General features: G+C 37.9%; 1 protein-coding gene and 1 long non-coding RNA gene across 4 annotated transcripts in view; one reads left to right on the top strand and one right to left on the bottom strand.

Annotated features, from left to right (window-relative positions):
* Positions 1-16,595, top strand: part of LOC310904867 — a 62,735-nt gene that overhangs the window by 10,763 nt on the left and 35,377 nt on the right. Inside the window, exons 4-6 of the long non-coding RNA XR_014588651.1 lie at positions 13,141-13,269; positions 13,546-13,643; positions 14,261-14,502. This is a non-coding gene — a long non-coding RNA (uncharacterized lncRNA). The remainder of the gene's footprint in view (positions 1-13,140; positions 13,270-13,545; positions 13,644-14,260; positions 14,503-16,595) is intronic.
* The window catches only part of SLC12A1 (solute carrier family 12 member 1), a 50,806-nt gene that overhangs the window by 6,652 nt on the left and 27,559 nt on the right, over positions 1-16,595 (bottom strand). For all 3 annotated transcript variants that reach the window (XM_083850094.1, XM_083850095.1, XM_083850093.1), the window contains exons 15-24: positions 15,663-15,818; positions 13,857-13,956; positions 13,659-13,770; positions 9,618-9,758; positions 7,817-7,923; positions 6,774-6,856; positions 4,107-4,250; positions 3,218-3,349; positions 2,883-2,994; positions 551-637 (exon numbers count right to left, since the gene is read on the bottom strand). In XM_083850094.1, coding sequence (XP_083706220.1) covers positions 551-637; positions 2,883-2,994; positions 3,218-3,349; positions 4,107-4,250; positions 6,774-6,856; positions 7,817-7,923; positions 9,618-9,758; positions 13,659-13,770; positions 13,857-13,956; positions 15,663-15,818 — 1,174 coding nt within the window. The remainder of the gene's footprint in view (positions 1-550; positions 638-2,882; positions 2,995-3,217; positions 3,350-4,106; positions 4,251-6,773; positions 6,857-7,816; positions 7,924-9,617; positions 9,759-13,658; positions 13,771-13,856; positions 13,957-15,662; positions 15,819-16,595) is intronic.

Raw genomic sequence — 16,595 nt, 5'->3', positions numbered from 1 at the left:
CTGTAGGTAAGTTAATTTTTAAAAATATGCATTTGAGTACATTACTATACTTGAGTGATGGAGGTGTATTATAATATTGTACTTGTGGGCAAAGAAGTATGGTTATGCTTGGCCAGAAAGATATTAAGTTTATGAATGCATGGTTAAACCCAGAAGAGTGAGTTGGCAGAGAGGGCAAGTTTACAAGGGAACTGTGGCTGACTGAATAATATGGTGAAGTGTATTGCAAACTAAATAGATACGAAAATACATCATCAAATGCTTGTTAATTTTAGTGTCTCTTAAGTACGGTGTCTAGTTAGGCTTTATTAAAACTATCATTGCAACATAAAGAAAAAGTCTGCGTTTTTTGACACTTTGGATTGTGATTGCTAAAAGGGACTTCTTTTTCCTGCTGTAGGTTCTTAGCAAATGATTGCAATAAAGCGACAGTTATTCTTTGTGTCTTTGTGGGGCTTTTTTGTTGTTGTTGTTAAATGCTCAGCATAAAAGAAACAAGCTCATGATAAAGGCCTGCTGCTAAGTAATGGATTTTGGTAATGTTTCTTACCTCTCTTTGTTGGGTTTCATATTGATATCACAAATGATATTAATGTCAGCGAATTTTATTCTGAATTTGCTTAGAAGTGAAGCCATCCTGAAAACAAAAGAGAACATTTTATCACTATATTTCTGAGTGCTTTGCATCAAAGAGCACTCATAAATGAGTTAAGATATCAAATGCACTTGTCTCGTCTTTAACTGTATGACAAAGTACTTTAAATGCTTTAATATTTCAGTTTCCAATTACAGAACTGGATTGATGTGATTGCTGTAATATAATTCATTTAACTGGTGATCTATGAAAATAAAAAATAAAAATTGGAAACAAGTAGTGGACAGAGGGGAAGGGTGTTTGTTTTGGAAAAATGCACGGAGTACGTACAACACAGGTCATGTATGCATTGGTGAAAATTTGGTCCAGAAGGTTGATGTGCAATACATAAATCATTTTTTCATGTATGAATTTATATTGATCTACTCATATGTTTTCTTTACATATTTTCATAAAAGAAAATACAGTGCTCTTCTGCACCAGTTGGCAGGAGGAATAGTTTAAAGCTCTGTGTGTTCACGCTGAGATTACAGAGGGACAGTTAAGAAGTTAAGTCAGTTTTGTCTTTGGTTGAAATCTGGTTGGGAACCTCATTTTTTTTTTTTCTTCCCCACCTCCCCCACCCCTTTTCTGGTATGCAAGCTTTGGAATTTGAAAAAGTCAGGAAGTTCCTAGGAGTAAACCATGATGGAAAACCATACTTGCTTATGACCTCAGAATATACTTGTGATTTTCCTATATAATAGGAACATACTGCTTACATAAATCTTTTGAACGCCAAAAATAACCAAGTCTCAACTTCTGTGGAAAGGTTTTAATATTTGGGGAATTACACATTAGAAAAAGTCCAGATTAGTTTTCTTTCTGAACTGAGAAGTACAATGTGTGAAACTGTACTTGGACATCGTTGTATTAGATCTTCCTAGAGAACAGAGCCAGCCAGCCTCTGGTGCATCTGTCTGAGGTTTTTGAGTGTGATGGGTGGATTATGCTGCTGAGGACAGCTGATGTTTATGTAGGAATGCGTACGCGTGTTCTTTTCTTGAAACCGAGTCATCAGCTATACTGACCGCCATGTTCACTCTGGCTTTTGTATCGCCAGTGGTGTGCACAGGTACTGAGCTACCTCTGTGTACATCTGTCATGTTTCCACGAATCCTGTTCGATGTCAAAACCTATTTCCACTCTTGGTGGAGCTCAGCGCCTTGTGTGCAAGCCCTGGACCAGGCATCCGCCGTGGTCTCAAACAGCTGAGGTCCAGCAGGCTCCTGACAGGGAGCAGAGCGCTCCCTCACAGGCCCCAATTAGCTGAAAGGCTGCTTTTAGCCAGTGGTACGAGCAGTTTACACAAACGCTTGTGAACCTGTTCTACATCAGTGTGTTGACTTCAGGGCAGTCCTTACTGCTGACAGTACCCCAGCGGTGAGGAGAGAGCCTCCTTCATAAAGTTTCCTTTATGTGAAGGGAAAATCTCAGCAGTGTCCCTGTGGCAGCTGTCTTCGTGAGGCATGGCGTCGTAATCCTAGTGGTGCCGGCTGGCTTCTAACTCCTGTTCTTGCATCTATCCTGACTGCTTTCCGATGGAGTTTTGAATGGATGTGTTGTTTCTAGCTCACTACATAGTGCTATTATTTTTTAAGAAGTAGCATCTGTTGCAAATTTCCATCCCAAATTGCCTGCTTCACCTGCTGATGAAATGGCAGTATTTCTAGTGTGTAAAGGGCCTCGGAAGGAAAGGTCCTGTATACAGTGAGGCTGGTAATAGGTGTGTATTAGTGCCTTTTGTTTGCTTGAAAGCAAATGATTATGAAATCTAGACTTTTAAAAAAAGCTAAGTCGAATTAACTTGGTCTTAAAGTTGATTAACATGGTCTTTACCTTCCTTAACTTTTGCTATGGCTAATCACATTCAAATGGGCTGCCTATGGTATTTGCATATGAGGAGCTTCATGTGTAATTTCACATAGCGTTAACTAGACAATCTTATGTAAATCCCATAAAACTAATGGTACTCTCATTACAAAGTGCAGAGTGTCCTTCTCAGAGAAGGCAATATGAGCTGTTAAAGGGAAAAATACCTGGATGTGAGTTTCCTTTGGTAATCACCATTTACACTGAGCCCTGAGTGCTATGCCATAAGCTCAACACCTTTCTATGAAGTATTTGTTTTGGTACTACTGACAGTTTTTAAAACAAAAAGTTTTGCTGACTAATTCTCAGCTTTCTGCTGTATATGTATTATATTTATCACACTCTTTAAGCAGTGAGGCAAAATAGTTATATTTACACTAGTTTTTCTTCTTCAATCCTATTGGCTTTTCCTCCAGTGAAGATCCTTAATTTGCAATTTTTCCACTTCTTCCTGATAGTTAGAATGTAAGGAATTAGGATTGTTAGACCTGGAAGAACATATAAAATTGCAGGAAAATCAAATTAGTGCATTGTGTGGGAGAACTGCCATGCTTAATATTGGCCATGTTGGACATACTTTTCTGTTTGTTTAAAATATTTTAAAATGAACTTAACTACTTAATCTTAAAACAGTTTTGTACAAGTTCCCAAGTATGTTTTTGTTTGGTAACACAGAAATCTTTCCCTGCGGTTCTCACTTGAATTCCTTACCTCCATCATCGAACAGCCACCAAATGTCAATTGTACCTTTTCCTTGCTTCTTTTTAAATTGAGTGCTGGCTTCTAGCAGCTTCTGATTGAATTCACCCACGTGCATTGACTGTATTGTGTTAATGGTGCTCTCTGAAATGAGAAAGAGAAAATGTGGAAAGATTTCTGACGAGTTGAGCAACGTGTAGCTGTAGGGAGCCAAATGGAGAAAAAGCTTCAGGATTCCCCCCTCCCCCCCCCCCCCCAGTCACTGTAGTTCTTTTTCAATTCCTTTGTACAAAATAAAGGATTAAAAAGATTAGTGAAATTGTGCCTATCCTTACTATAAGTTTGCTGTTTACTTAGGAACAAACGATATGTTGGAGTTCATCCATATAACATTCAGAAACAATGGATTATTTCCATAACTTGGCATGTTTATATGATACCATCAGATGTTAAAGGCATTAAACTAGTATCTTAAATCTGTGAACACTTCTATATTTGTTTAAACTTACTTATGTAAGCAAAACTGGCTGATATCCTTATAAGCAACAAGAACATATCTCCCAGAAACAGGTGATGGTATTTTGTTGCCTGAATCAAGATGAGGAACTAGAGAAATACCTGTTTGCTGTCACATGGATTTGCTTTCTTTCATTAGACTGTCTTGTTAAAAATTCAGCAAATGTGTAAATATTTGTTGTGCTAGGTGGGGTCTCCTGTGTCGTGAGGACACTGCTCTGCATTACAGTGTGGCCACCAAGGCCTGTTTGCGCAGGGCAGGTCTTGTTCCAGGAGCCTCTGTGTGGCTCAGGAGCTTTGGTCTTACAGCTGAAGTCCAGCTTGCGTATTGGTGAGAGTGTAATGAATTGAAAGGTCAGGAAGAAGTTCTCATTTCAGAACTTACCCTTTTTTGTTTCATGCTTTGAGATATTGAGCTTTCTGGCTTTTCTGAAGAATCCACAGATGCCACTTTTTTCTTCTTCAAATTCATTTTCTTTAATGGTAGCTTCCAGTGCCAACCTCTCCTGCTCCAGCTTCTCTAATTCCTCTGTATATGAGAAAAAGTAGGGGAACTGGTAACACATCATTTTCTATTTCAAATAAAAACACGTATTGAAATAACAGCAATGTTGTAATTGCTGTTGTGGTTCTTAGTACACAATGTAAAGCTGCTGGGAGAAAAAGTCTTTAAATACTTTCTCCTTGCAAACCAATAGGGAGGAAGAAGCTGAATTCACCTCTGGAAGCCCTAACTTAGGGTGCTCACGCCTATCACAGCAGTGAATATTAAAGTGCTAGTTAACCATTCTCAGACTTCCTTTTCAAGATCAAATTCAGTATTACTGTATTGTATGGTTACATGAGATACTATGCATTTATTTATGTTTGTGGGTTGTCTTCATACTTAAGAATTCAAAAACAGATCAGGAAAGCTGTTTTCCTAAAGTGAGAAAGCTGGTGTATTGAGTTCAAGCTCTTGGGCCCCTGCTCTGAGAGCAAGGCTACATCAATTTGGACTTGAGATTCTCAGAAATATGTAAGGATACTGAATATGTGATCAGTTTCTAAGCTGAAGTATTTCTGATGTTTTATTTTTTTTCAACTTAATAGAAAAATTCAGATTTAGCTAAACAATTCTGTAAATTCAATAATATAAAAGAACAATTCCACCTTAGAAATATTAGACTTCTGGTGAGGAAAAAGTACAATGTGTTATTGTGGTATATATTATGATGAGGCACTAATTTTATGGTGATACAAGCTTTTACCTGCAGAAAGCTTTTTTTTTTTTTTCAAAAGGAAGACTTCTGTTTATGTAGAGTGAGGTAAATTTATTTAGTAAATTGTGTTTGTTTTTTTAAAAACAAAACCTCACCAGTTGGACATCATAAGCACTTTTGGCACTCTCAACTGCCAATGTAAATGGATACCATTTCTTTTACTTTAGAATCCATGACAACCTTGTGCTTCTGGTTATTAGAGGTGATGATAACCACCAACTTAATGGTTATTCACAAATAGAATTTCAGTTTCTCTCTTGAACAGACTTCCATAGCAAATAGAATAGAGTACAATCTTTTTTTTTTTCATTTCGGAGGCTGCATCTGCTTCAAAACATTTCTGCATATGAGAGGGGTTTTATTTTATTTGCTCTACTGTTTCTAATTCTTTCTCATTCTTAGTGTCTTAAAACTTGGTTTGTAAGAATGCAAAGTTGGTAGTTGCTGAAATTTCACTGGATGACTATATCTTCTGAGCAGTCATTTTCTGACTCTCAGTATGAAGAGGCAGGCAGTTCTACTGGAGGTATCCACAGGTTGCGGGAAGCATAAATCTATTTTTAGTATTTTCTTAAGTTCTTGTCATGTTGCACTGTAGCTCTCCATGCACATCAGACTACCAGAGATTCTCCTGGGTGAATATTCATCTACTGTTTTTTTTTTTGTTTGTTTGTTTGTTTTTTAAAAAAGGAGTCTCTAGTGCCTTTTAATTCGTAGGTGATTTGCTTTTGGGGGCTGCCTCATCCCTAGAATCCATCCTCTTTAGTGGAGAAATATTTTTTGTTTTAATTAGCTGAGTTAAAGTACTTATGACCTTTCTGGGTGTTCTTTCAGCAGTCCTGAGCACGGTCTGTCAGCGGGTCTCAGAGATGCTGTGGGGAGAAGCTGGAGGCAGATTTACAGCAGGCGGCAGCAAAGAGTCACCATTCTTCTTTTCCTGCCTACATCTACATTCCTTGTCTACAGATTTTATCTAATTTGTATCACAAAAACTTTCTCTGGTGAGGTCTACATGGGACACTGGGAGTAACTTCCGGGTTTAGATTGGATCTGTCTGCTCAAGTGAACAAGCTTACAGGAAATGGAAAAGTTATTGTACTGAAAACCTGGAGAATTGTTCTAATAGGGTGTTTATATGGAGCCATTCCCTCCCCAGGTTACATGAGGAACCAGTAGAACTCTGGTGTCCTAAAGAGGAAAGGGAAAACAAAGGCCACCAATAAACGTAGCTCTGGGAAGTCCTTTTGCAACTGCTGCTGCTAATGTAAGGAAGAATGAACAAAAGGTGAAAAGGAGAATTGATATTTCCTGAAGTTTTGAGATTTTTGTGGCTTTCTGGGCCACAGCGTTCCACAGAGGTGATACTGAAAGCACAGCTTCCTGATTCCCATCAGCCCCAGAGATCTCAGGTAGGCAGACTGAGGAAGATGTGCTAAGAGCAGGAAGGAATCATGCTGGAGCAACTGGTTGCTGTGGCACAGCATGATTTTACTGCTTTAGTCTGTGCCTGTGCTACGAGTGCTTTGGGAGTTCAGTTCTCTCTTGTGCAGAACCCATTAGCATTTGAGGGTTGGCCTCCTGTTGTAACTACCAGTGGACATCTGCTTCAGCAAGGATTTTGGGAAGGATTGAAACTGCAGAAGCAATGAGGAACTGTAGAAGTTACAGGTGTAGGAACTAATCTAGAAACCAGATGGTGATGCTAAGAGTATTGGTCAGAATCTTCCCTGTGCTGAGCATGTAACTACCATAGATGTGAAGTATAATTTGACTACTGAGTCACCACATACCTTGAACCTGGAGGACTTGAGATATATCAAATCCTTGGCTAATTCTGATGATAATCATTCCAAGCTCAAAATCAAAGGCATCACTGGAAAAAAAAAAAAAAGAATATATATCATTTCATATCATGCATGTCAGCGAGGAAAGCTGCCTTGAGCTGATAAGTAAAAGTGTTAGTGCTCAGTGGAGGTATTCCTGCCATGTGCTGGGCTATTCTGGGTAAAATTGCAGGAGGTATTGCCCAAGAATCAAGTACAGTTCTATCAAATTTTTTCCTTCATTTGAGTGGAGGGAAAAAAAGTACCATTGGGTATGGAAACAGATAGGCTATTCCTAAAATAACAGGTGTTTCACACAACACTTTTTAGGAGTTAGGTTGCCATTAGCTATTTTTTTCTCCTTTCTCTGAGGAAATAACAAAGCTGGGGTGGGTTTTGTATTTCTTTGACTTGCAAAAGGTTTGCAGGTGAGTTTTGAGCAAGAATCTGAGAAGCCTGTTTCTAAATGACTGTTTCTGGCTAAATCCCAATCCACAGAGCTGCTGAGCCTTAGGCACACAAGAGATTTGAAGCAAGGCTTTTCCTCTGTCTCCTAGGCTTAAAAGAAGAATTCCATGATGTTCTCTTATTCCCTAAGTGTGTACATTAGGGTTGTTTTTCTCAGAGCTCCTGCCCACAAAAAAAAAAAAAAAAAAGAGAGAGAGAAAATATAGTTCTGCAAAAGCACTGCTAACAGCAGTGCAGCTTCTTTCTGTAGCATTGTCAAGCCACATAATCTCCAACTGTGCCAGACGTTTTCTAAGCAGATCTTGCAAGGTGAGTGAAGCCATGGAGTGCTTTTTTATGAACAGAAAGTTCTGTTACAGAGGTAGCATGTGTGAACCCAGATCTCTAGGTTTATTCTTACATTTTTCTACATGTTAAGTTCTGTATAGAATCATTAAGGTTGTAAAAGACCTCCAAGATCATCTGGTCCAACCGTTGTATGGAAATGCCTTATTAATCTAGACTAGAGGGAGTGAAAAAGGTGATGCTGAACTGTGACTTACTGTATAACACCCACATAGTTTTCAACTTGCGAGGCAGCAGCATTTCTCCAGTCCTTCTTAAATCCAATCACCAAGGTATTTGGTTTCATTCTACCCAAGCCTGATGCCTATCAATATTAAAACACTGCTTGAGAATACACACACACATGCTCTTACTGTAAATGAGAAGTAATGGTGAAAGATAACTGAAGTAATAATGTTCTGAATACGCTTATGACTACATTGTATTTCATGAATGTCCTTCATGCTCCTACCCATGCAAAAAGATTAGCTCTAAATCATTCCAACTATAAATGATTTTTAGATGACAGAAATGTAGTTTTTCTAAATTTGCTAAAGCATTCATTTGCATTTCTTCTGACATGCTCTCATTAAAATGGTTCAATAACTTGTAATCAAGAGAGAGTTCAAGCGCTGTTTGTATGCTCACTCTAAGATAATAACATAAAGCTTTTATCAGATTCGGAATACCCAATAGATTAACTGGGTCTGAAGTCTTTTTAAACACCTCAGATACGTAGAGAAGGCATATCCTCTTAAGAATATTTTTTTGCCTTAAGCTTAGAAACTGTTGCTGTTCTGTTCTGTTTCTGCTGTGTTCATTCCAAAAGGTTATTTATCCAGAAGCAGCTAAGCATGCTCTGTAGATAAAATTACAGTTTATAAACAGGAAGAACAAATGGATTGTCAATATATTACTTTGCCTCCAAAAATGGACCTGGATGCTAAAACCTGAAAAAGTAAGGGCTATCAGTTCTAGTTTCAGCTAACGTAATTCTTATAGAAATCTGAATACTCGGTGTATTGGGAACCTTCAGGAGGAGATCCACAAATACAAATACATAAAGTTACTATGTTTGCCAATTTGTACTGAAAGCAAAAAGAAAATACAAAAAACTGTTGAAATCTTGGTATGTTTTTTGTTGTTGTTTCTTTCTTTGTTATTTTTTTTTGTTTTTTTTTTTTGGTTGGTTTTGGGGTAACACTGTTACATTTGCATTGTTTACATTCAAATGAATAAGTGCTTGGCAAACCAATACATTTGTCCTTAGGTTATTACAGTGATTATATGGTTATTCTTGTATGCTGGGAGTTATTTGTGGTTTAGGTAGTAATGGAAAGGAAGAGATCTTTAGACTATGATTGTTCTCAAAATCATTAGATGATGCTTAAACCAAAGGTGAAGTATCCATGTCAAGTTTTGATAGAACAAAATCTCTCTGCATTTTGTCTCAGTACTTTTGTGTTTAAATACATTTGAGAGACAGAGAAATGGAAAACATATAAAAAGTGCCTCTGTTGTTATAGCCATTTAAAAATGGACTTTTGGAAAAAGTCTGCTGTATTCTTAGGGTAATAGAAAAATATTGCCCACTTTTTTAGATGGTGTTCTCTGTTTGCAAAAAATGTATGTTTATTACACTTTGTTTTCAATAAATGCAAAAAAATTCTTAGATACTTATTATGCTGCATAATACCAAGCAATAGAATTGATTTGAAGTGTATCAAGTGTCAGCTGCACAGACATTCATATGTTGCCCTGTAGAGGCCTTTTTTTTTTTTTTTTTAGGAAGTATCTGGTTCATTTAGGAAAGAATCAGCCTGCCTTGTCTCCTAATCCCATAGCCCAGAACTAGATCTGTTTATGAAATATAAATACATGTACCCCCAGAATGCCCTCTCTATTTATAACATTTTCCATACATACACAGGACTTCTTAACAAGTAAACAGAAATGCTTTCCATAAAGGGATGCTTTGATGTAGCACTCTTCTATGTGTTCTGTAAACAAAAAGCTTACTTGAAGGAGACTTTTGACTCCATCTCTGAAGCTGTCAGCTGCCACTGCCGCATAAAAGGCTTTTCTTTTGTTCTTTGTAAGCCAGGCCTGCTTTTTTGCCATGCCACTGTTCATCTCCTTAACACACAGCTTGCGTGGTCCCTGCATGATACAATAAAATATTATTAAGAAGGCTTTGTATTATACATCACAGAGTGATTTTGAAGGAGTTACCTAGTCTGCTGTGGGAGTAAATGGAGAGAGTCAGAAAAATACATTTCCCAAAAGAGTCCGCAGAGATTCAACCCTTTGAAAAGAACTAGGCTGCTAACATAATTCACATTCTGCTCAAGAATGCTGAGGCTGTTAATGCTACTTAAATATAGTGATTCTGACAGAAAGGATGACTACTCTGGGCTGTAGCATCTTAGAAAAATATCTAAGGTATGATGAAACATCTCAGAGTGAATAAACTCCTTTCCTGACTTGATTACATAAATAAGGCTGAGCAGATCTAAATACACCGTGTTAAACTACTGTCTACTAATAAGAAGAGAAAGATGTTGCCATACAATTAAACATGTCACTGCCTTTGTTACCAGGTCCTTCCTGTGGTCATCTGGTAATTTAATGAGGCAAAATCCGTGTCTCTATCCAAGTCATAAGACCTAGTACATTCTCAGGAGTGAAAGGCTTGGCAGTCAGTCCCCAGAAAGATTTGGCCCAGGGGAGACATCAAGGCTGCAAGCAGGGAATTTATAAAGATAAGATAAGTTTGGGGAGCATATATCTGGAATTTAACTGATTGCAAAAATCTGTGCTCTTAAGTGTGAGGTTAAGGTTTGTGAGGCCTTGTTTATTGCCTTTTATACTGATTTTTAGAAAGCTGTAACAGTAGTCTAGCTCTTCTGCAGTGAAGACGAAACACAGAGAGGGATGCTCAAGATGCTGGCTTTGGAGTGTTACTGGCTGCACAGGTAGTTTTTGCTTTCCGAGGAATAATAGAAAGTGGGATTGTAAACTGTGGGAGTGTGTCCAGCAACATCCGAGACAGAAGTAGTAATTAGATGTGTCAGAAAGATGCAGGTAACTTGGAAGCGCTTGAAATCAAGTGAGTGTGTTTGCTTGTTCTTAATGCGGGAAGTGGTACCAGACTGGTTTGTTAGAAACAGATGATTTAGAACTTGAGTTTGCTACAGAGTCGCATTTCATGCAGTCTGCAGTCACCGCTTTACTCTTTTATAATTTCTAGTAGTTTTGAAGGGTGCAAGCTGCCATTTTGGTTCCAAAGGGACGGAAAACTAATAGAACTCAGTAAAACTTTCATACAACATAAAACTAGAAAGGCTTGGTAAACTCAGGCTCAGGAGGTTATATTTCAAAATTCATATTTAAATCTTTCACACTTAAAGTAAGTTAGTATCTGGTAGCTTCTCCTGCTAAGCTAGGAAACTGGTTAAAATTGCGTAGAGGAAGAATTAGATTTTTTTTTTTTTAGCCATAACAAATACTATAGGCTCAAAATTTCCCATTCGAGAACAGCATAAAACTGAAAGACATACACTCTGAAATGAAGTGTATGGGAAGAATCACTTAATTTAAAAACAATTTGAAAGGGGTGATACGGACTGTAAACTCAGAATTTCTTTGTCTCAGAGCTTTTCAGCCTTGCTGAAGTACTTTTTATTTTTTTTTTTTCCTGGGAGGAAGGAAATTGGATGTACTGTATGTTTATAGAGATGTAGAAATAACTGCAATACATTTATTTTCACTTAATTGGTGTTGGCTGATAGAAAAAGGAGAAAAGGGGATATAGAAAAGGAGAAAATTTTCAGCAAGTTCCACGTATAAAGCAGCACTGAAAAAGAAAATGAAATGATCTGGCAGAGTTTGTGTGTCATGTTTTATCTGCGCATTTTTAATTGTTTCAAATAATAATGTGAATTTTGATCTGATCAAAAGCAGGCTGGATTGATGCTTACTCAGGCATCGTCCCTCACGTAGTTCTGTTAATGCATGACTTTTTGGAAAGCACAGGAGGAGGGATGTAAATGCACGTGATTTTTCAGAGACCATACTGCACTCTTGGGTGACAGTAAGCTTACCGGAGTATTTCTTTTTAATGTGTAACTTGAGAAGAGTTTGCTGCATTATTCATGAACCTGTGAATTCGTGAAAAGGAAAAATAAAAGAAAACATTTACAATTATCTTGCACGATATAAGATGCTTCTGCTGTCCAAGGGGACAGTCCCACTTCATCAGATGATAGCCTATCTGTCCTTCCCTGCTCCTCCTTTGTATCACTGTTCATGTTTAGCAATTGTGCAGTGAATTGTGGTACAGATGAAGACTAACCTTGCAAAAATATTTGTGAAAGCAGGGAGAAAAAGCAGAATAGTCCTTTTCACTGGAAAATCACTGTTCAAGCCAACATGCAGCCACAACCTTAAAGATGGTTTAAAAGCTGTTTGTCTCTATATTAAATTCCCATATTTATTTTACCCATCTGTGAACATTCCATTATCATGTTCCCAGGAAGTTTCTTGCCCCCATTTGGGGATAGGAAATGGAAGATGTTCCCTTTGGCATAGTCTCAAAACTTTATGCGTAGCTAGCAGCATGTCAGCCTTTGAGGCAAAATATGTTGGATATTACATTTATGGGTAAATGGTCTCACTGTGTTTGTTATGATATATATTGTATCTTCAGTACAGTGCCTGGATTTCCAGCTCTCTCTGGAGCCCTGGAAGCTTATGTGACAGTAAGACACCTCACAGTCTTGTACTATGGCAGCAAACTGATTCGAAGTACTCCCTGACATTATGGCATTCCCACTCCCAGGACACAGGAATTTTTTCATCTGGTTGTTGCCATAGTTTTGCAAATTGCTAAGGTTCATTGTGTCACACTTTTATTACCAACCACATTAAATTTAGCTTTTGTTACTGGAGAAATAATAGGAGAATAAAAATGCTTACACTGGCAAAATATTTTTTTTTAATAGACTAAAATGAAATTTCAGTTCTACATAGAAAGTAGTAATATCAGAGAAACATGCCTAAATAAATCAGAAAACATGCTGGAACTCAACCTTATGAATCTGCCTAATCTCAGGATCTTGTTGGGTTTGCTTCTGTGCTTATTGAATGCAGTGGGAAAGCTACCAATAATTACAATAGAAAAGGATTAAAGCCATTCACTCTTTATAGATTCATTCAGTTTGGAAAAAATCACATGTAGCTCCTATATACTCCCATTCTACAAAGTGACAGCATCACAGGAATTATTCTTATGCTCATGTGGAAGAATACATTATCTTGTCTGGAGTGACTCTGTTAGTTAGATTCTGCAGACCCTTTTAGTGCCATGGAACTTTTCTTTCCTCTCAAAAGGTTGTTGTAGTATTTAAAATGCGTTTTCTCTTCTATATTACAAACCCATCTATTTTTGTCATTTCCTAATGAAAGTCTAATGCTCATGCTTTTAAAATGCATAACTTCCTGTCTACTTATAGCTAGAAATATATTTTGCTTCTTTCTTTAGAAGATCTTGGAAAAGCATGTTTATCCTCAAAATTAGCATTGTTACAATTTTGGAGAAAGCACTGCGCAGAGATCTGAATTACTTGCCAACCCCCTGCAAATGAGTAGCAAAGCTGGAAACAGAGCTCAGGTAATTGTCTCTTGTGCTATATTCCTGAGAGAACTCTGCCTCACTCTTTTTTTTTTTTTTTTTTTTGAGCCTTACTGTGTCAATTTAAAAAAAAAAAAATCTTGCAATGCTTTATTTTTTAAAACTTTTATCATTTTTTTTGGTCTGTCTACTATGAGCTCTGAAATGCATCTCAATGAGGCATTTACAAACAGGCTCTGCATCAGCTGATAGCTTCTTGTCAAGACTTATGACAAAATTCATTCTCAGTGTGAATCTTTTTCACGGTCTGCACAGAAGCTCATCAGCACCAGTGGGAACATTGTGTGCCAAGTGAGAGTGGAATGTGTAATGGGGATATGCAGCATCCACCAGTGATGAATTTTCGGATTTATGTGAGTTGACCTTACCGTATACACTTCACAGCAGATACACAGCCCGTTGTTCTTTGTGAAAGTATGTGTGATGTCTAGCAGAGCAGGCCTGATCATAGGAGCTCCTGTTAATGCTATGCACTGGGGTCTGTTAGGAGGAAAAAACAGGTTGTATTTAATTAGGTAATGTACTTATTCAGAGTAAGCCATTCAGCTGTTCACTGGAAATCTTACCTGAAGTTTTTCACGTGATCTTCCACTGCAGTTAATGCCAGAGCACTGTCTAAGGCATTAATATAGTAAAGAGCTTGTGTAGAAGAGCCCCAATTTACTTCTGCATATAATAAAGATAAATAATGCGTATTAAACCCTGGGCTTTTCTCTGTGTTCTATTACAAAGGTCGGCAATCATTACCTATGAGCCAAAGCAGCGTATATTCTCCCATGCTTAGATATAGATCTACCCTTCTTTATGCTTCATAAAAACAAGTTAGTTTGTGTGATGCAAAAACAACATGCAAATGAATTGTCTCATTATTTTTATAAAAAGCATAAGCAACATTCTTTCTCTGCTTGGGAAATGTTTTTTTCTATGTTTCATTAACTTTGTACCCTTCCCCTGTGTATAAAATGGACAGCCCTGAGCAATGCGTTTGGTGTGGAATTTCAGGAAGTTCAAATTAATCCATTAGCAGGGAACATCACAAGCTCTGGTTAGTTCTATTCTTCTGTATGGGGCAAAAATTGTTCTCCCAAACTAATTTTGGCATATATATCCTGTCTTCTCTGTTGTATAGCTCTTTGGTGGAAGGAGACAGATGAGGAACAACTTTCCACATTGAGGTCAACATGAATGCAGATCAAGTCCAGTTATGTCAAGGTACAGAGCTAATGCTTAGTGAAACTAAGTGGAGGGATGTCTAGAGGCCTTCTTTTCTGAGGAATATTAGACTTTTTTGAACCACTCCGTTGTTGGTAGGTAGGTGCTGAACAAAAGTCACTATCTTGGAGAGTTGGAGATGGATAGCTTTTTGCTTGGTGTCTTTAGTGAATGTAACCAGGCTTTAAGCTGCTACTTTCCAGCAAGGACATTGGCAATATACTAGGAAAAGGGTAACAATCTTCAAATGCCTTTCTGACACCCCATCTTTTCACAGCTGCATTCTCCTACATGGTGTACAGGGAGAGAACCACAGACCATCCCAGTAGGTATGAGAGCACAAACAGGGAGGACACACAACAGTGAAGTAATATACACAGAAAAGAGTAACACAGGCTCGGACCAGGTGCTGCTATATCAAGCTAGCTGCAATGAAAGCACATCTTATGCTGGGAGATTTGCCTTTTTTCTTTGTATTATTTGTTTCACTGAACAAGGTATTCAGATGGTTAGCACTGAAATCTGGACCTGGGTTAGTTTAGTCTTGGCTATGAATAACCAGACTAAGTTGTCTCATACTGGTGCTGTATTGCAATAGTGCACAGATTTCTGAGGACAGCTCCTGTGATTTGCTGAGCTACTAAGCAATCTTTTCCAGCAGTAAAATGTGCCTATCTTTCGTGATTTACTGAGGAATTATATGAAGGTACTAGAGAAAGATCAGTTCACAAATAATGCAGCTTGTATTTTTATTGTATAGTGGCAGCAGGTTTCACTTTTGAGTGAGGATGCCAGATGAGACAGCTAAGAACACAGCAAAATTCAAGCAAGGCTTTGTGTATGGATGGAAAAAAGTTATGAGTGATACTCAAGTGAAAGCCCAAATTAACTCTGTAATAACAATGTGGGAATAAACTGGTGTGCTGGAACATTTATACAAAGCCCTGAACCTGAAGTGCTTGTTAAAAAGGCAAAAGTTCAGAAGACTATTGTCTTAATCTATTTTATATAAAGTGGGATTTAATATGGTGGTTCAAACTTCCCCGTAAGGAAAGGTGTTTAAGAAGAAGGAATGGCTGCTTCTGTAAGCAGAATTAATTCCGGTAAAGTCTGCTGAGGCTGCATAACATATACATAAATTAAGTATCTTGTGGCCTTACCTGGTTTTTTATATGTTACATAAATATATAGAAAGAGTTCAATGGCATAAGTGATGAGAGCTGCCCACCAGTTGATGACAAACATGACGCCACAGCACAACAGGGCTCCAAAGAGTGATACCCACATGTTATAATATCTGAACGCAGGTCTCCAACCTGTTTAAAGAGAATTGAGGAAATAAGAAGAGCAGAAAAATATATAAAGCAAGTGGTGATCCACTGGTCTTGCACATACAGACTCACGTGCAGTTTTTTTCAGGCTCTGTCAGAAGGGGTGGGAGGGGTATGTGCAAGTTCTCAGGCAACAGGTACTTCCAGGGTATTGGCTGGTTTAGATTTCTATACATACCAAGTACTGGGGCTTGCAAGCCATTCACTATAACCTGTTTCCTACTGCTTTGTCCAGCCTCACTTTGAATAGCTGTTCTGCTTATATGTATTTTTGCCAAATTAAAGTTCACTGGTTCAGAACTGAAAATAGGTTTTCCTGTAACTCCAGGTAATAGGTTATTACGTCCTTTTGATGCATATGCATAGAACTTATTAATAGGAGCTAAATGCTTGCTGAGAGGAGAGTTTGTCCCAATGCTCTAAGTGCATGTGTCTTTTAAATTTGGAAATTGCCTGGCCTCGCTGCATAAAAATAAAATCATTGACAATTGACTTTAAAAAGATATTATTCCTGCTGCTCTTCAGCTGCAGTATTGAATTCTTCCCCTGCTAGCAATTAAAATGAAGCAAGCAGTGAGCCTCCATGGTTTGCAGGTCTCTGCCAGGTGTTCTACAGAGCAGACTCTTTGGAGAGGAGAAAAGCACTGAAGATACAAGGAGAGGTTGAGCAACCCTATCTTGGATCATCTTTGTAATGAGGGAATGGGAAGGTCCTGCTGTGAAGAAATTTGCTATCCTGCAGCCTTGCAATTATGATAATCT

This window comes from Anser anser (genome assembly GCF_964211835.1).
Source record: "Anser anser genome assembly, chromosome: 10".
Taxonomy (NCBI): Eukaryota; Metazoa; Chordata; class Aves; order Anseriformes; family Anatidae; genus Anser; species Anser anser.
The sequence above is the reverse complement of the archived record's forward strand: the minus strand, read 5'-3'. Positions and strand labels throughout refer to the sequence as shown.